General features: G+C 46.5%; 1 protein-coding gene across 4 annotated transcripts; it reads right to left on the bottom strand.

The window, feature by feature from the left end:
* Cmbl (carboxymethylenebutenolidase homolog) lies at positions 1 to 18,719 on the bottom strand. 4 transcript variants are annotated; one of them, XM_021183140.3, is made up of 7 exons: positions 18,162 to 18,323; positions 14,784 to 15,653; positions 8,230 to 8,463; positions 6,272 to 6,379; positions 4,931 to 5,073; positions 1,846 to 1,937; positions 1 to 431 (listed from the first exon to the last, which is right to left on the bottom strand). In XM_021183140.3, the coding sequence occupies exons 3-7, from the start codon at positions 8,442 to 8,444 to the stop codon at positions 252 to 254; spliced, it is 738 nt and encodes a 245-aa protein (XP_021038799.1). In that variant the 5' UTR covers positions 8,445 to 8,463; positions 14,784 to 15,653; positions 18,162 to 18,323; the 3' UTR covers positions 1 to 251. The 4 variants fall into 4 exon arrangements, with proteins under 4 accessions (XP_021038799.1, XP_029325390.1, XP_021038800.1 ...); XM_029469530.2 differs by lacking the exons at positions 14,784 to 15,653; positions 18,162 to 18,323 and adding an exon at positions 18,558 to 18,719; XM_021183141.3 differs by lacking the exons at positions 14,784 to 15,653; positions 18,162 to 18,323 and adding an exon at positions 18,548 to 18,681.
* Between the last annotated feature and the right edge of the window lie 1,530 nt (positions 18,720 to 20,249).

A 20,249-nucleotide genomic window follows, 5' to 3' on the forward strand; every position in this document is an offset into this window, starting at 1 on the left:
CAAGTTTTAAAAATCACTTTATTAGGTTGAATGTCAACACTGCTCATTAGGGGAGGTTGAATATACATAGTGACAGCTGCTCTTCCTGGTTTTGTACATTTTAACACGAATTGCCAATGTAAGGCCATATCTGAGAATCTAGCTGGTCCCTGAATTGCCCCGGGTTCCCCTAATAGTCATGCTATCATGGATATTAAGAGATGGTTAATTCAGGCAAATTTGGGCAACAGCTGCCTTGTGCTTGGGTGCTGTTAGACATACTTGTTCAGCCATTCAATTAGGTTCCTCCTTGCCTCCTCAATGTAGGGCTTGTCAGCAGGGGAGCAGTCTTCTCTCTTCCGATGCACAAAGCCATGAGTTTGCCCAGAAAATGTTTTAACTTGGTAATTAACTATGCAGTGTTCTTTAAGCTTCTGGGTCAGTGTAGAAACCTAATAAGGGAGGGGGTTGATATATAAAAATGTGAGGGTAATGTGACCTTAACCCTTCAGTAGCATCTTTCAGTCCTTTGGGGGGGGGGGTTGGTCTCTACAAAGCCCTAGGTGTCTAGAATTTACTCAATATGTAAACTGGGCTGGCTTCCTATTTTCCCTCCAAGTGCTGGTGGATGGTGTCCACCACTGCACTGAGAAGGAGTCCTATTGCAATAGTTGACAGTGAACAGGCTCCACAGCCATTGAGTTGTCTAACAGTTCCTGGCCATTTTGAGGAGTTGCAGAGCAGCGTAATGGCTCCTCCAGTCCTAGAAGCTCTTGCATTTACACTGGAGCCGAGACCCAACATCGACTGTAGGTCAGAGTTGTACAAGTCGTGGTGGTGTACATTTTTAACACCTGCAGTTGGAAGGCAGATCTCTGAGGCCAGCATGGTCTTCATAATGAGATCCTTGTCTGAGAAAAGCACATTCTTGCATGCTTGAAGCTTCCATCCTCAGCAGCACAGGGCTGGGGTAGGCTTTTTTTTTTTTTTTTTTTTTTTTTTTTGAGACAGGGTTTCTCTGTGTAGCCCTGGCTGTCCTGGCACTCTGTAGACCAGGCTGGCCTCGAACTCAGAAATCCACCTGCCTCTGCCTCCCGAGTGCTGGGATTAAAGGCGTGCGCCACCACGCCCGGCTTGGGGTAGGCTTTCAATGTAGCTGCCCTACTACCATCCTAGCTTAGCCAAGCACAGCCCGTTGAAACCATTGCTCATTTCCCTAGTGACTATGGGGCTACTGGGGAGATGCACTTTGCCCCAGCTATCAACTGGAGACCATACACATGGGTGACTAGTCCAGAAAAAGATCCAAATTCAAACTTGGCCTGCTGTGTGTTACTATTGCCCATAGTAAAGCAAACCAAGTGATTTTAAGTTTGCAACTATTGCAAATTATTTGTATTGAGATCTTAGTTAAGACTTACTGACAAATGGCCACTTTTAACTTAGACTTTTTCCTAACCAACTTCCTGCTTAATAAATCCATCTCAGGCTATGGTAACTGGTGGATTACCATGGAAACCATTCACAGTGAACAGGCTGTATCAGGAACACATCTTTCAACTGTCATTCTGAACAGATCCATTCGGGGCTTAAGTTCCATCAGTAAATGTTCATCATTGGAAAACTAATAAACTAGTTCTTAAAAGCTTTCTTGGCTGGGCAGTGGTGGTGCACGCCTGTAATCCCAGCACTTGGAAGGCAGAGGCAGGCAGATTTCTTGAGTTCGAGGCCAGCCTGGTCTACAGAGTGAGTTCCAGGACAGCCAGGGATACACAGAGAAACCCTGTCTCAAAAAAACAACAAAAACTTTCTCTAAAAATGTCCTGGTATGTAATTAGATATGCAAATGAAGGGCTGCCTACTCACCTGCTCAAGTGGAATCACAGCGTCATTTTCTGCAAAAATAAACAACGTTGGGTTCTTCAAATTATAAACATCTTCAGAATCTCTGATGATACCTAGAAAGAGTTAAGGGACATTGACTTCTGCAGAAAGCTGCCTGGATTCAGTGTGGTTTTGCAAAGTAGACCATGTGGTTAGAGACTGCTTCCATGTGTTAGGGGTGGAAGTGGTGTGCATGCCCACATGGGGTCTAGTGCACCTGTGTCTGTGAGTGTGGAGGCCAGGTGTCTTAAAGTCACTCTTCGTTTTCACCATAGGATCTCATTGAGCCTAGAGCTCAGGGATTTCTGCACACTGGCTGGCCAGGGAATCTAAGGAACCCATCTGTCTCCACCTGCCCAGTCCTGGGGTGACATAAGTGCAAAACCTGACACACACACACACACACGCCTAACAGACTTTTATGCAGATGCTAGGGATCTGAATGCAGGTCTCCATGGACATGTGGCCAACATTTCACTGCCCTAGCCATCTCCCCAGATGTGTGTGTATTATTTTTAGCAAGCCCACAGAAGCCTAGTCTATGAGATTCTGAGAAAGTGCAACCGATTTAGCCAGATCTTTTTACTCTGCATCCTGTTCAACAGGAACCAGGCCAATAAACAATGCTGCTCTCTCCTGAGATAGCTTTATACATCAGGTCATTTTTCTTTTTTTCTTTTTTTTTTTTTTTTTTTTAAGATTTATTTATTTATTATATGTAAGTACACTGTAGCTGTCTTCAGACATTCCAGAAGAGGGCGCCAGATCTCGTTGCGGGTGGTTGTGAGCCACCATGTGGTTGCTGGGATTTGAACTCTGGACCTTCGGAAGAGCAGTCGGGTGCTCTTACCCACTGAGCCATCTCACCAGCCCCCAGGTCATTTTTCAAACCACCACTCTAGAACTTTCTACACAGACCCCACATGTTCAGTAAACTAGACAGTTTTTTTTTTTGTTTTCTGTTTGGGGGTTGTTGTTGTTTTTGTTTTGTTTTGTTTTTTGGTTTTTTGAGACAGGGTTTCTCTGTGCAGTTCTGGCTGTCCTGGAACTCACTCTGTAGACCAGTCTGGCCTGGAACTCAGAAATCCACTTAACTCTGCCTCCCAAGTACTGGGATTACAGGTGTGTGCCACCACGCCCCGCCTTTTCTTTCTTTCTTTTTTTTTTTTTTTTTTTTAATTTTTAGACAGTTTTATAAGAAGAACAACCATTGGACCAAGTTATTATTCAAACAGGACCCCAAAGAGACAGTGTCGACTCTACAGGTTATTGTATATGTTTTATTGCTCATCCTTGTCTGAACATCCTAAAGGTTAATTTGTGCAAAGCATTGCTCTGCCAGGCTTAGGGCAGCCCACTGTTGCCTTTGGTTGGAAAAAGCCAAGTCCATGTTCTGTTGGGAGAATGGGCAGGAAAGGGCTAGTGAGATGGCTCACTTGCCCCACAAGCCTAGGAACCTGAGATTGATCCCAGAACCCACATCAAGTTGTTCTCTGGCTTCCACACAGGCATTGTTGTGTGCAGTCACACATTATGCACACATACACATGATCAATGATTTTAAAAGATGAAAGGAAAAACAACTTTTTCCCTGCTTCCTGCCACGGTGAGAGCAGAGCTAAGTAACACACAGTGTCTCTCCCCCCGTGACTCCTCTCCAGAAGACAGTGAGCCATAGAAAGGATATCAGGGCTCCTCTTGACAAAGCCAGATAATAGGTCTGGACATTCATTCCTGCCGTAACCTGCCACTCACATGCACAGCAGCAGCCAGCAGGTGGCGCTAGAAAGGCATGCATCCAGGACCACCTTTTAATTTACCCATAGACACCATTGGCCCGACAATTGGCTGGCCTCGTACTAGTGATTTATTGCATTTGTTTTGTTGTGTGAGACTAGCTCTCACTATGTAGCCCATGCTCACCCAAAGTTTTCAATTCTGCTTCAGCCTCCCAAGTACTGGCGTCACAAGTAACATGCCTCACTTTATTTCCTTTTGTGTAAGAAAAAAAATTTTTTTTTCCTTAGTGCTAATAGAAGATGAAATACCATGTCCAGGAGTTCAAGCACCAGATAGAAACAGCTTGTGAATGTGTAACTTTGAAAGAGCACTAAAATATGTTTTTGGCATATTTTAGTCTGGATGCTCTTGAATTGTACATTCAGTGTGCTGTTTCTGTCAACCGATAAAGGGTTCTTATCTCATAGTTAAAACAACTTTGTTTCCTGTTGGCTAAAATGTAAATGTTGGGGCTGAAGAGATGGCTCGGCAGGTAAGAGCACTGGCTCCTCTTCCAGAGGACCCATATTCAATTCCCAGCACCCACATCGCGACTCACAACCATAAGCATAGAGGGGATCTGACAACCTCTTCTGGCCTCTGTAAGCACCAGGGCACACACATGGGCATAGACATGCATGCCCATACCAGATTTTTTAAAAATCTGCTGTCAGGCAGTGGTGGTACACGCCTTTAATTCCAGCACTCGGGAGGCAGAGGCAGGTAGGTTTCTGAGTCCGAGGCCAGCCTGCTCTGCAGAGTGAGTTCCAGGACAGCCAAGACTACACAGAGAAGTCCTGTCTCGAAAACAAAAACAAAAATCTGCTAATTAAAAAGAAAGTTAAAGTTGCTGTTTGTGGTTTGCGTACATGTGTGTGTGTGTGTATGAGCGCACATGAGTATGCACAGACTTGCTTGTGAACGGGTGCACATACACATCAGAGGTCAGATGACAACCTTGGACATGTTCCTAGGGAGTCTTTCCACCTAGATTTTTGAGACAGGATCTAGAACTTATCAAGTAGGCTAGGCAAAGTGACCAGTAAAGCCCAGAATATCACCTGTCCCTTTCTCCCTTAGCATGAGTTTTGGGGACCAAATTCAGCATCTCACACTTGCAAGACAAGAGCTATACTGACAGAGCTATCTCCCCAGCTCTATTTTTAGATTCTGAAAACCATGCTAAGCTGGTTTACCGCACGCCATCGGGTTTTGTATTGCAGCGTGGGAGAAGCCTGTCACTCAGCCTTCCCCTGCTTTCCCTGAGTAAAATGTGCTGGGCACTTACCATAGACAGACACCCCCGCCCTGATGTCCGGGTATGTCGTCATCACTTGGTGCACCACAACACCCCCCCAGCAGAAGCCCACAATGCCAATCTTCTGGGCATGACACTGTTGTCTCAGATACCTCAAGACAGCATCAACCTCCCTAGAACAGAAAGAGAAAGGCCTTGCAGACAGAGCTGCTAGGGCGGACCCTCCGGGTTGCTGGTAACTGGAATGTCTCAGTGAATAGTATTTGATGTTTGTGATTTCTCTGGTGGTGAGAACCAGAATTCCTAGAAAGGAGCTGCAACGTCAAGGCTCACTGACTGCTTAAAACTCAGTGGCTGTAAGGAGTCTGGGATGTTGCAGGTCTGGAGCCCGATCACAGTTTATCTTGAGCTATCTTTAGCCCATTAGTGAGCCATTCTTTGCCCCTGTGTGTTGGCTTGAACTCCTGTAATTAGCAGATAAAGTCAAACCTATCACCCTGATAAGTAGATAAAAGAAAAAAAAAAAACTTTGGAATGTATCAACTCAACAAAATTATGTACTCCACCAATCAAAGATCTAAGACTGCTATCAGATCGCATCTGGGTCTCATAGTTGAGATTACTCTGCTGCAATCACCCAATTAATCTTTCCACCAATGTCTTTGGAAAGTGTCTTGATTTTGAATCTGTCTTTGTTCTGTTACTATAAAACAACAACAACAATAGCAACAAGTTCATGGTAGAATGTAGAATTTGGGGTAAACTAAATATCTGCAGCTTATACCTGACCAATCAGAGAAGAGCAATCTCCTCATCAGAATGATGAGTTTTCAGGATGGACTACAGAGCCAACGGGAGTGTGGGATGGTGCTCTCCAGGTTGCTGGGAGAGAGGCTATGGACCAATGGGCTGCCTCTGAGGTGGGGGCTTTCCTGAGGATGAAGCCAGCATACAGGAAGTAGGGTGGAGCTGTGATGGACAGATGAGAGCTAGGCCACTTCCCACTTGATCCGAAACTACTTTCTTTGGTTCTATAAATCAATAGCTCTTTTAACTGCTGATCCACTTGGGATAGATGTTCTATCACTTGCAACCAAGGACTTAGGTAGATGCAGGACTTTGAATTCAACACTTCTAAGGAAGTGAGCAGCTGTGCTTGCTGGGGCAGTGTGGCAAAGAGCACGTGTCAGTCTCCATCCTATAGTGTGCTGGACCAAAACTCTTTCCCATCATGCTGTTGGAAGGACTTCATCTAGAGCCAAGTGAAGTCATGAGGGGGAGGGAGAGGGAGAGAGGGAAGGAGGGAGCTCAGCTTGTCTGTTCCCTCCCTGGGCTACATCCAGTACAAAACCAAGCCTCTTGGAAACTTACCGATTGACTTTTCTGGCATTTCTTGATTTCAACCACTCAGGGAAAGTGGACCAGTCACCAGCTGGGTCCCATGGCTCTTGACCCACAAAGAAGTCTGGGATAATAGTTCTGTAAAATATGGGCGTGAATCAACCTTTGAGTCACCTGGACTCAGTGTCCTGGTTTATTAGATACCATGTTGAGTTGCCAATTCTAGGCAGAGGGAAGGGAAAGCCTTGGCCACGAAGGCCATCCTTTGTTGCGACAGAGGTCATCTGCTGCAGGCCACATTGCCTCAGATTCCACAACTGCAAGTACATAGCTTCCAGCAGTTCTGGAGTGACCCTGCTCTAGCAAGTGAGAGGGCCATCAGCAGGGACACTTCTTAAGAGTGACTCCAGTGCAGGAGGGAAAACTAGACCTATGGGCAAAGGGTGTGTCCTGTCAAAGGTCCTGCCTCAATGGTCTTAGTTGGTCTTCTCAGCCAGCCCAGGACTCTCTTGGTCTTAGACACTGGCTTTGGCCAAAGGGCACCCCTGAGGAATATGAGGGCTCGCTCGTCACTGTGATTGAGTAATACGGTCCAGTGTCTGCCCAGGCTGGCAAACGGTTTCCTGCCCCAAGAGTAAGGTCCACAGCAGGTTCTAGAACAGGCTATGGGAAGAGTAAACAAGTGAAGGCTAATGCCTGAGGTTGTCCTCTAACCTCTAAATGCTCACAACGGTGAACATGAACCTTCAATCATACGCACATGTATATGTCATTGTATACACACACATCATGTAAAAGATCAAATGATAGCTCACCCAGCAATGGGCAACTCAGTCTGGAAATCACGGGCATCACTAATCCTAGTAACTTTACTTACTCTCAAGCAAGCTGAGCCTTGGCAGTGCAGCAGAGGGTCCCTTAAAACACAGCCACAGGTAGCTCGTTACTTTGGGAGACTGTGGCCCTAGCTCCATCCATCTTGACTTGGCTTTTAGAAGAACAACATGAATGAACTCCAGTGTGCAGTCCTACCTCTGTCCTCTCAAGACAAGCCCCTCTGCTGCACAGGGAGGCAGAGCACCAAGGCCCGAGCCTGACAGGCCAGGTTGAGGTCTCAGTACCTTGTACTGTAGAGAAAACTTGACAAGTAACTGACCACTTTTTTATCTCTCACACTTAAAAAAAAAAAGTATCTATTTTTATGAGTGTTTGTCTGCATACAGAGTGTGTACTACGTACATACCTGGTACCTGCAGAGGCCAGAAGATGGTGTCAGATCCCCTGTACCTAGTTACAGATAGCTGTGAGCTGCCATGTGTGTTGTCTGAACCAAACCTGGGTTTTCTGCCAAGTCGTCAAGTACTTGTAACCACTGAGCCATCTCTCCCGTCCCAGGGCTCACATTCTTGACCAGACCGACAGAAGTGTAGACTGTCCAGCCTCAGATGACTTGGGGGTAAGTAAATGAGAACCATGAACAGGCCAGAGCCCCAGAAGGTCTAGTTATCTTCCTGCCTGTGTTATATATCCTTGCTGTACCTAAGGACACTCCTACGACAAGCAGCTGCTTATGGTTCACCCAGAGCAACTGAGAACCTCTGTCTCCATGCCTTGACTTCCCAATCTGCAATATGGGGACGGTACTATCCATCCCTCCCAGGGCCACTAGAAGGGGAGGGTCCCTGTCCATGTTGGCTATGATAGGTATATTTGGAGGCTTCCCCAGGGAACTGTCCCACTCTCTGTAGGGCTGGGTACCCTGGGAACCTGATGTCCTGGGATTCTGTTGGGAAGAATTGGCTGTACAAGGTTAGAGTTAAATTTCAAAGGACAGTTCCCACGTCCCACCACGAATCATCGAGATAACAAAATAGGTAATGTAAACGATAATGTAACTCAAGCTGTGCTGGGTTTTGGTTTTGCCTTTCTGAAGCAGACCAAATGGACCACAGAAATCGACATGCATTTAAGCAAAGAGCAGAACTTACGTGTATCCATTTCCGGCAATCATGTCAGCCATATACCTGGTGTTGGGCAGCTGCCAGCCAAATATATCCTGGACGACAATCACGGCTTTGCCTGCATCCACAGGGGACCGGGTGACATATGCCTTGATGTGCTCAACCTGAACTTCCTGGCCCATGCCACCATACTCTAGTTTGTGACCAATGTCACATGGGCAAGGGTTAGCTTCGTTAGCCATTGGGGTCTTGACGTCAGGGCTATGGAGGGAATGGAATATTCATCACACGCTGAGTGATTCAGATCTAAGGATAATCTATACTAAATAAACTATAAATAAACTCAGTGGTGTGATGGCTAATGTGGATCAAACTGGAAATGTAGCTCAGTTGCTAGAGCAGCTCACTAGTGTGCATAAAGCCTGGAATTAGATCCCTGGGACTTCATAAACCAGGTATGGTAGTGCACACCTGTAAAACCAATGAAGTCAGGCAAGCATAGGGAATAGTTTAGCTACTTAGGACTCCACTTGGGTTGGGCTATGCACACACGTCTCTTCTAATAACATACCCAGCAGCCTGGAAACCTTACCTGTACATACTATGCATACATACCCTCTCTGAACAATGTCCATAGCAACCCTGTTAACACCAGGGCTTCCCCTGGCATCAGGCTATATATGCAACTCCTCAGAACAATGGAATACGTTTTTCCTTTCCTTAACAATCATCACACTAAGGTTCTAGTCCATCATGCTCCAGTTGAGTTACAGTAGGAGGGGATGATCTGGTTTCAACTGGTTTGTGGGGGCGATTGCAGTAAGGTAAACTGTATCTTCTAAATGAACTTAGAAAGAATCCTCTATTTGCCATCTTGTGCCTATTCATAACTGAGCATAATGTGCTAAAATCAAGTGCATTATGGGGAGGGACTTGCCCAATAAAAAAAAAAGATCATATAGCTTAATAGAGAAACAAAAACAACAACAACAAAAACATGGGTATAGTTGCCCAATTCCATCATTTGGGAGGCAGAGCAGGCAGATCTCTGCAAGTTTGAGCCCAGCCTGATCTACGTAGCTCCAGAACAGCAAGAGTAACAGTAAGACTCTGTTTCCAAAACAAAATGAAAACCACCCCAATCGTCCCCCTATTAACCAAACTCTCCCTCTTCTCAAACTCCACAAACAGAAGGCCCAAGCCATAACCAGGACCTTTAGGGCCCCTTTCAGCCCTATGCCCTGCTGTCACCCTTGATGGTGGATCTGACCTGTTCTGTTGCTTTGCTTTGTTTAAATAACATTCCCTTGATACTTGGAGATTGTGTGAACCTTGAATAAAAGACAGATAGCCTGAAACAAGACAGGCCCTGACCAGCATTTGGGAGGCAGAGGCAGGAAGATGAGAAGTTCAAGGTTATCATCAGCTACATCGCAAATCCGAGGCCAGCTTGGACTGTGTGTGAGAGAGACGCTGTCTCAAAACTAACTAGCTAAATATGACAAGGTCATCATAAAAACTCAGAAGCTTTGCAAATCAGTTACCATGGAAACAGTATGTTTAAAGGCCAGTAAGTCGGCAGAATGGGCTGCAGGGAACTCTCCAGTCTACACTGTGTGTATTCAGGAGGACGGAGGGAAAATGAGCTCAGCCTCAAGAGGAAACAGAGCAGACCTCCTGTGAGTCCACTTACGCTGGCTGCTGCAACAAAAGACAACTCAAAAGCACCCTGAAGACTGTGGACAGAGAAGCCCGTGATCAAAGCGGCAGAGCGACTGCAGTCTGCAGCAGGAACTCTTCCTGACCCACCGATGTCACCTCCTCCCTGTGCCCTCACACGGAAAGGATCAGACAGACAGTTCTCTGGATGCTCATAGTGGCCCTTGTGACTTTTCCCTCCCCACAGACCCCCATCTCCTGATAGCTCTGCTTTCAGAAATATGGTTGGTTCTGTGTAGTTACTTTGGAAGTATATGTACATTCAGATCTCACAAATCCTTCAAAGAGATGAACAAGAAGAAGAAACTAAAGGCATTAAACTCTGACTCCTGGAAGAGTTCTAAACCAGGTTCATATACAGTCAATGTGTAACACGCGCCACACACACACACACACACACACACACATACACACAGGGAGGGAGAGAGAGAGAGAGAACACAGGAATAAAGCAGAGGGTACAGAGGGGAGCAGAAGAGAGCAGTGGGGGAGGAAGACAAAAAGAAATTTTTAAAAAATATTTAAAAGATGTCCAGCACCTGAAGAATGTTACCCAAAGTTGTCTTCTGGCCTCTCCATGCATGTATACACACATGCACATGTACCGCATACAGACATACACATGCACAAAGAGATAAAAAACATAAAATAAAAAAAAATAATGTAAAACATCTGAAATTAGTGGTGAAATTCTTTGGAACCAAGCAGGGGTAAAAAACACAGGGGAGAGCCAGACATGGTGTCCAAGAGGCAGAAGCATGTGGATCTCTGTGAGTTTAAGGCCAGCCTGGTCTACGGTTCAAGTTCCAGGACAGACAGGGCTGTTACACGGAGAAACCCTGTCTCAGAAAACAAACAAAAACACCACACAGTCAGGGACTGTGTCCCAAGAAAGACTGTGAGGGACCAGAGGTTTTTCTTTTTTTTTTGTTTTTGTTATTAGAACTAAGAACTAAGAATCAGGGAGAAGCTAAAAGCAGGAGGGAAGCTGTCCTACATCCCCAGGCCTTGTGTTTCCAGCAGGATACTAGAGTCAGGAACAGGTGTCAGGTGGGCAGAAAGGCACAGCAGGGTACTGTGAGGTTATCCTAGAGGCTAGCAAGACATGACAGATGACCAGTTGACCCACGTGGGAAGGACAGACTGCCCAAGGAAGGAGCAACAGAAGCCACACAGAGAGGCCCAGGTGAGAAAACAAGTCACACAGAGCCTCTCCCAGCACAACAGAGGTCATCTCCCAAGCCTCCAAATCCAAGTAGAGAATGCAGAATTAGTCTGTTCTGTGCACATGCAGGAGAATACTTTTCCTTTAACACTAAACTACCATGGGGTTTCTTAAACGAGACTCCAAAGTCATAACCTCAAGAAAAAGATTAGTAAATTTCAATTTACTTTAGCCAACTGTTAAGGAAAAAAAACAAAAATGTCAGGGTTGGAGAGATGAGTCGGCAGTTAAGAGCTCTCACTGTTCTTGCGGAGGACCTGGGTTCAGTTCTCAGCACTTACATTACGTGGTCTGTAACTCCAGTTCCAGGGGATCTGAAGCCCTCTCTCTGATACTTAAAACATCAACACACATGCAGTGCACATAAGCACAGAGAGAGAGAGAGAGAGAGAGAGAGAGAGAGAGAGAGAGAGGGAGGGAGAGAGAGAGAGAGAGAGAGAGAGAGAGAGATGCTATATGACAGAGTCTTGTCTTTCATAGACTGAGGACATCTGTACAAATGAAGTGACCAGATGTTTGGGACTCAAAAAATCAGAATGAATAACAAGATTGAAAGGCAAAGGGTGTAGTAGCACACACCTTTAATCCCAGTACTCAGGAGGCACAATCGAGCAGATATCTTGAGTTGGAGGCCAGCCTGGGCTACATAGTAAGATGGTTGTCTGATAAAGATTTTAAAGGCTCCATAAAAAAAGAGATGTGTGTCTTGTAGAAAGTCAGAGATCCATGCACACTACCGCACATTAGTGAAGAAGCAAGGTTCCCAGTGGCACTCATGGTAACAACAATTGGATACAATGTAACTACACATCAAAAAGAAAATGTTTGTCACTATCACACATTAGTGAAGAAACAGGTTCTCAATGACCCGCATGGTAACAACAATTGGATACAATGTAACTACACATCAAAAAATGTTTGCTGTTTTCCCTTTTTTTAGAAAGGGTTACTCCCCTTAGACCAGGCTGGCCTCAAACTCAGGGATCTGCCTGTCTGTGCCTCCCCAGTGCTGGGATTAGAGATGTGCACCATCACACTGGGCTCAGTTGTGAATTTTTTTAGTCTCTAAATGTGACCTTAATTAAAACTACGGTCCTAGCAGATGCATCACACCAAGTGGGGTCAGCCCTCCCCAATGGGTGGTCTCCTCACAAGAATAGGGTTATCTGTACTTGCATATAGACATTCTGGAGAGACCACATGAAGAGACTGGACCACTGGAAGTCACAAGGAGCTGAGAGACATGGAAGGATTTTTTTTCTACACGTTTCAAAGGGAAGGTAGCTTTATCGATGTCGGACTTCTTGCTTCCAGAACTCCAGAGAATAAATATAGTAGTGCCGGGGGGAGACTAAGATGGCCCTCGATGGGTTTATATTGTGTTTCCCTGAAATCTTTCTTTCTTGTGTGTGTGTGTGCAAGAACATCTCAGCCCACGATGGCCTTACATTCACTCTGTAATCAAGGATGGCCTTGAACTTCTCTGTCTTTCCTGTCTGTGATTCCCAACTGCTAGGACTGCAGACATGCACCCCCAGGTCTGGCTCTAAAAACTTTCAATTTGTATATAGCATAACAAGGTAAGTGAGGTGTGATGGCAAATGCCTTAATCTCAGCACTCAGGAAGCAAAGGCAGGAGGAGTCCTGTGACTGTGAGACCAGCCTGGTCTATATAGTGAGCTGTAGGGCAAGCAGAGCTACATAGTGAGACCCTGTCTCAAAACGGGGGAAGGATATACATCAATATTAGGCTCTATGTCAGTGGTTCTCAACCTTCCTAATGCTGCAACCCTTTAATATAGGTCCTCATGTTGTGGGCCCCCAACCATAAAATTATTTCATTGTGACTTCATAACTGTAATTTTGCTAATGTTATTATAAATTGTAATATAAATACTGATATGCAGGATATCTAATCTGCAGGCCCCACTGGGTCTTGACCCACAGGTTCCAATCTCTGGGCTATATGTTGGGCTGATAAGGTGAGTGGTGAATGTTTTCTACTGAATATTGTTAGTGTTTCAAATTTACAGAGGGGAAGTGGAAGGGTTTTTTTGTTGTTGTTGTTCTGTTTTTTGGTTTGTTTGTTTGGTTTTTTTTTTCAAGACAGGGTTTCTCTGTGTAGCCCTGGCTGTTCTGGAACTCACTCTGTAGACCAGGCTAGCCTCGAACTCAGAAATCCACCTGCCTCTGCCTCCCAAGTGCTGGGATTAAAGGCGTGCGCCACCACTGCCCGGCTAGTGGAAGTTCTAAGAGAAAAGAAATTAAGAAGTTATTCAGCCAAACAAGACAAGTACTTTTCTGGGTTTTTCTGAGCTACTTACAGAATGATTACCAGTTAAACACGTCACAAGAAACCAGCATCAAGACCCATGCCCATTGCTACACTGTGCTGAGAAGAGATTCCAAGGCCAGACATAGGATGTATGCCTGTTATATCAGCTTTCTGCAGGCCGATACCAGATATGCTCGTTCGGGCTTTTCATCAACTTGATAAAAGCCAACGATGTTTGAGAAGAGGGAACTTCAGTTGAGAAAATGCCTCTATCAGATTGGCCTGGAGGCCGTCTGTGGGACATTATCTTGACTGATTGGGGGTGTGGGAGGACCATCTCTGGGCAGGTGTGATGGCTGGGTTTGAGTCAACAACAGAAGCTAAAATCATCAGAGAGGACATGAAAGCCAGATGTAAGGCATTTTCTAATTGGTAATCACTGGGTAAGGACCCAGCTCATTGTGCATTGTGGGTGCTGTCAGCCCTGGGCCAGTGGTCCTAGGTTCAATAAGAAAGCAAGCCAGGGAAGTAAGCCCATAAGCGGCATCCCTCCATGGCCTTTGCATCAGCTCTACCTCCAGGTTCCTCCATGATTTTTGTCATGGTGTTTTGTTGCAGCAATAGAAACTCTAGAACCATAGGGATTCTGGGGGTTAAGGGAAAGCTAGTCTTCCTCTCATGGGCGTCTGCAGTCTGCTTCTGAGCCTTTCTCTGCTTTAGCCTTCCACAGAAGCAAAGGGCCTGGGCTCAGGCCCCCCAAGACCTCTGGTGTTCCTCCTTTCCTCTAAGGCTTGGATTCCCATTGTTGGGTCTAATGTTTCCCCTTGACCCCCATGTTCCTATGAAAATGTCTTAGAAAGACCTCCTGAGGAGGACCAGTCTGCTCTGCCCTGTGCATTCGCCGAAGTGGGCAGACTTGAGGTAGCCTCTGTAAGAACTGGAGTCAGGCGAAGGCTACCTGTACACTGCTCTGGGCAGAGGAGGAAAGTGAATCTTCCAAAAAGAAAAAAGAAAAAAGTAAGCAAGCAAGCAGGCAGGCAGAGAAGGCAAGCAGAACAGGCAGAACAGACTCCACAACTTCTGCTTCAGATCCTGCTTTCAGGTTCTGACCTGATGAGTTAGTTCCTGTCCTGACTTCCCTCAGTGATCTGCTGTGATGTGAAAGTGTAAGTCAAATAAACCCTCTGCTCTCCAACTAGCTTCTGGTCCTGGTGTTTTATCATAGCCATAGAAAGTGAACTAGGACAGGGATTACAAGTTGACTTGGAAGCCAGCCTGGGTGAGAGACCGTGAGCAACCTATCTCAAAACAAAAGAAGAAAAAAAAGAAAAGAACGAACTGGTTCCGTGAGCTATTCTCTTACCTGGACTCTGCTGGGAAGACCCAAGGGAGTCTACGCTCCCCAAAGCTGCTGGCAACAGGCTCTTCTGACTTGAGCTCCAATTACAGAAGGAATTTTTACATCCAGGAGAGCCAAGTTTTTTCTCCCACGGAATGGGGTAGAGCCAACATAGGCCCAAGAACGCCACGTGTGGAAGCCTGGAGTCCTGCCCAGCTCTTCCCCACGGTCTCAACTGCTGAGTCCAGCCTGTGAGGCAGGAGCCAAGTGGGCTCTAGACTGGGTAGGCAATGCCTACCCACAGACTGGCCTGTGGGGGTTCAGGCTAAGACTCGGGAACACACGCTTGACCTTCGGCAGCCCACCTTTTCTGGGTCTGCCTTCAGGATTCTTGCTTTTCCCCATGACACATTTTTCTAAAAGACAAGCTTCAGGATAAAGCAAGGAACCTCACTCCCGCACAGATGAAAAATGATCAATGAGCCCGGTGGCCCCTAAAGCTAAGTCTCAAGGATCAAATGATCTGAATGGGGACAAACCAACCATGGGACTTCAGGCCTCCAAGCTCAAGTGCAGCACAAAGCAACTCTCAGTATTACCAAAGCCAACAAAACACAAGGTGACATTTATAGTTAGCTTAAGCAAATAAAGTACAATGACAAAGGGCCTCTGTGATAGATACATCTTTAGTCATGTGAAAAAAAGTCTACCATATTCCTCCCAGGCCTTTGCCATTCCTACAGAGATAACATGGACTCGCCAGGATATATCCCTTCATGCCCTTGCTTTCGGGTATTTTCACTTAGAATAGTTTATGCCGTTCTTTCTAGAAAGCCGCCTTGTGGAAGAACATTCTGTACTCTGATATGTCCATAGTCCATGGTACGTTCACACCTGGGGTGACAGGAGAGAAAGGGGGGAGATGCTGTAACTGACTGGAGCATGAGCCCTCAAGAAGGTGAGACAGACGGACAGACGAAGTTCACACGGATACAAAGTTTCTTCTCAATGGAAGCAAGAAGGAGATTGATTATAACAGACAGGAGGACACTATTTGGAAATCTCCCATCTTAACCAATAACCCGTGACCTACAAAGAATTGCAAAATTCAGATCCATGGGATAGAGCCAGGGAGTGAGCCACAGAGGGAGAGCACTCTGCGAGGAAGCGTGGTTTCTTCTGCACAGTTATCAGGTCCTTCATGGGAGTGGCAGGGTTCCTGTTCCTCTTGACTTGGGGCAGGCTCATTAACTGTGTGTTTGAGGCCACACACACCCTTAGAGCAAGTCCATAATCCCCACTGGCAGAGCCTCCTAAAGTCAGGGAACTTGTTGTGGGACCATTGCCCTAAGAACAACATCCTGATGATAATGTCTCTGACCAGAACCACAATGGCTATTGGCAGAAAGTACTAGATTCCCCCATAATTGTTCATGGGAGACACTGCAAATTTGTCAGTCACAGGCTTTTTCCTGTAGTAGAGCATTTGTTGCCCCTACCAGCCTGCCTCCCACAGGCAAATCTCTCTATAAATGACAAAGCAAAGGACAGAGTGGGCTGGGGTCATTCAGTTGGTGGAGAGAGTGCTCATCTGGCATGCATGAAGCCCTGGATTCAATCGCCAGACCTCAAATACAGCATGGTGGCATGGACCTGTAATCTGATCACTGAGGAGGTAAAAGGCATAAGTTCAGGGTTGCCCTTGGGTACACAAGGAGCTTGAGCACAACCTACATTCCTGTTGTAGGTGTGATGGGCAAATTTCAAGGGCCCCCTCACCTCCTCCAAGGGCCACCTCACCTCCTCCAAGGGCCACCTCACCTCCTCCAAGGGCCACCTCACCTCCACCAAGGGCTCCCTCATCCCCTCCAAGGGCTCCCTCATCCCCTCCAAGGGTTTTCCATGTCTCCTTTGTCATAGGTGTCATAGACACCTTCCTGGGGTCTTCCCTTGCTGGATCTAAGTCTGCTCTTTGTGACATCTTTCTCGAGTCTGCTAGGACATCCGTCCCTTCTGTCGTGACTACCATAACCCCTCGGCTGTTTACACCGGGATGAATGTTCACCTTTTGTGGAAGGCTGTCTTTTAGGAGCAGAACTCGATCACTTTCCCCGCCCCCTGGAAGTCAGACACAGCAAGAAACCACGTCTCAGAGTACAGATTTCCTGATTTAAAGCTCTGAGGATTGGTGTAGCTCAGAAGTCAGATCACACAATGAACTTGTCCAAAAGAAATATATATATATATATATATATATATATATATATATATATATATATATATAGAGAGAGAGAGAGAGAGAGAGAGAGAGAGAGAGCCTTAACAAGCTCAGAGTGCACAAACAAGATTGCAGCAGGAAGTACCTGCAAAAAGGAGTCACAGTCATGGGCTCAGAGTACAAGGGCAAGTTTGATCCTGTAGAAAGCTGGTGTTTAAGGAGGGAGGGGCTGGCGGTCTGCCAGGTTAAAGGTTGTAGAAACTTCACTGCACCTGATTTTGTGTCCTGCCCTGAGGAAGGCAGAGCCAACTCCTAGCCTTGAGTGACTCTGCGGTTCCCTCTCCCAAGTACTTAGTTTTCCTGACCATGTGCACAGTCTGCAGAAGGTCCATGGTTTGGACAGGGTTAGATAGAAAGCTAGACCTTAGCAGCACATAGAGACCTCTTTAACCATGCCAATCACTGCCATGCTTTTGGTCTGTTCTCTCTGTTGCAGGCCCAGCAGCTGTCCCGTGGTGTGTGTGTGCCCAGGGCTCCATTCTGACTACCTTGTTTTAAACTGACTCTGGGGACAACAGGTGGCCTTTTCTGTCAGCAAGTGGATATAAACTGCATCGGCCAGTCTCTTTAGGACCTGGGCCAGCCCCAGTGCCATGGAGTGTAAAACCACACTGTCTTGGCAAGATCCACCCACCATCTAGGATGTCATATTCTTATATGACAGCCTGTCTTTGCTTCTATCTACCCAGAAGAACTGTTGCCAGACGTGGGTACTGAGTTTAATGCAAATATGCTCAGTTTGTTCATGGTTCCATGTTCACAAAACAATAACAACAACAACAACAACAACAAAACAATACAATCAAAATGCCCAGCCTAAAAATAGTATTTAAGGGCAGGGAAGAAGGGTTCTTCTCAGGGACGTGAGTTTGACTACAAACTCTCAGCTGTTTTAAAAACAAACATCTGAATACCTACAGAAAAATATCCTCAGAAGTCAAGGGTGGGCACCTAGGGCTGGCTGTGGTCCTTGCCATTTTTGCCAGGACAGTATATATGGCAGCTCATTTTGGAAAATGATCCTGGAAGCGCCTCACATCTGCACCAGCAAAAGCTCTTTGCTTTCCTGCAAAGCCATGGGCAAGGTCCTGCAGGTTTGTCTGTCCCCAGCGACCAGCACCTACCTTGTCAAATGGTGAAGAGCAAGTCAGCAGAAGGCAGACGTCCTGGAGCTGACCCGGTAGGGAGGGACATGCAGAAGAAGGGAGGAGTCTCGGTCTGCACTGGAAGTGGACGCTGCTGTGGCAGTGTCCTGTATTCCCGGGAAAAGCCGGGGGGGGGGGGGGGGGGGAGGGGCAGGTCCGCAAGGACCGCGAGAAGGGACTGGCTCCGGGATGGAAGCAAGAGGGCAGGGTAGGAAGAGTGGTGATAGGAGGGAAACAGAGGCCTAAAGAGGCAGGGAGGGAGCCTGGCACACTGCCCCGGACCTGTCTACTGGGACGCATACTTCTCTGTGGTCAATCACAATCGGGCTATTTCAAGCAATAAGCTACTACATTTGTGTACTTACCCCCACTTACATATAATCTTCGTGTGGCTCGGGTCGTTTGTCTGCGAGGAAGGAAAGTAGTGAAAGAAAATGTCTCGAGAAAAGAAGATGGAGGCATCGCCCAGGGAAGGGCAATGAAACCAGTGTTAATTTTCCGGTGCTGTCTCTTGAAGATGTGGGTGCTGGCTCAAGGCCTTGCTCTGGGCAGGGCTTGTCCTCAGGGCAAACCAATAACACAAACCGTGCCTTTGCTGAGAAAGATGGATGGAATCTAAAGCCCATGAGCTCCGTTAAAAGTCTCAGGTGGGACAGGATTGCTCTCCCTGTTTCTGAAACTGTCAAAAGATGCATACAATGGAGTGAGGAAGCTGCCTCTTAGTGTTCCACAAAAGCAAAACATTTTTTCTAAGATGGAGAGGTCTTTTTTGTTTTCTGTTTTTTTGGGGTTTTTTTGTTTTGTTTTGTTTTTAATGTTGTCTTGTTGTTTGTTTTGGTGTTTGTGAGGGAGGCTCAGTTGTGTTTTTGCTTTCACTTATTTTTTAACTTTTAAAATGTATTTATTTGTATTTTTACGTATATCGGTACATTGGTGTTCTGCCTACATGCGTGTTCACGTGAGTGTAGACAGTTGTGAGCTGCCGTGTGGGTGCTGGGAATTGAACCCAGGTACTTTGGAAGAACAGCCAGTGCTCTTAACTGCTGAGCCATCTCCCCAAACCCCTATTTTTTAGTTTCATTTTATGTATATGGTCTTTTGCCTGCATGTATGTCAGCATGACTGGTGTCACCTGAGACCAGAGAGGGAAGTGGACCCCTGGGATTGAAGCTACACATCCAGATTGAACATGGCCAGCAAAAAAGACCGGGCCAAGAGAGGAGAGAGAAGACAGGAGAGTAGGAAGGAAGAGAAGAGAGGAGCAAGGAGGGGCGGGGCAAGAATGGAAAAAGCCAAGAGAGGGGCGGGGCAAAAGAGGAAAAAGCCAAGAGAGGGGTGGGGCAGGAGGGGCGGGGCAAGAATGGAAAAAGCCAAGAGAGGGGCGGGGCAAAAGAGGAAAAAGCCAAGAGAGGGGTGGGGCAGGAGGGGCGGGGCAAGAGAGGAAAAAGCCAAGAGAACCTATGGAAAGGGAAAAGAACCAAGAGAGTGCAGTGTCTCTAATGATGGGGCGACATAGGAAAAGAAAGCTGGGGGAAGGGAAGCAGTCCCTCTGCTGGAGAGGTTTAGGTAGGGGCTGAGGTGAGAAGAGCCACAAGTACCAGTGAGCCTGGAGGGCTGTGTGTGCTTCGGTATGCTAATAGCCAGCCATTTGCCCTGAGTTTCTTTGGAACCCGACACATGCATGATGTATGTATGTATGTATGTATTTATATGCACCATGTGGTTGCCTGATGCTCTCCAAGAGCTGAAGAGGTGTCAGATCCCCTGGACTGCAGTTACAGACTCCAGTTGTGAGCTATCATGTGGGTGTTGGGAACCAAACCTGGGACCTCTGGAAGAGCAGCAGGTGCTCTTAACCACTGAGCTGGTTTCCAGTCCTTTGGTTTTCTTTTTTTTTTTTTTTTTTTTTTTTTTTTTCTGCGGCAAAGCTTTATTGCTTACTTCTCAGGAAGATCCCGACCCCAGAAAATGGAGTCCCTTATATAGCACTCAGCCATGACGTTTCAGCACCTGATGTGGCGTGACAGCTCTTGATTCGTTGCTCGCTCATCACACCACTATTACACC

Source organism: Mus caroli, unplaced genomic scaffold, assembly GCF_978045245.1.
Source record: "Mus caroli unplaced genomic scaffold, Mus_caroli_1 scaffold_16, whole genome shotgun sequence".
NCBI classification, from domain to species: Eukaryota; Metazoa; Chordata; class Mammalia; order Rodentia; family Muridae; genus Mus; species Mus caroli.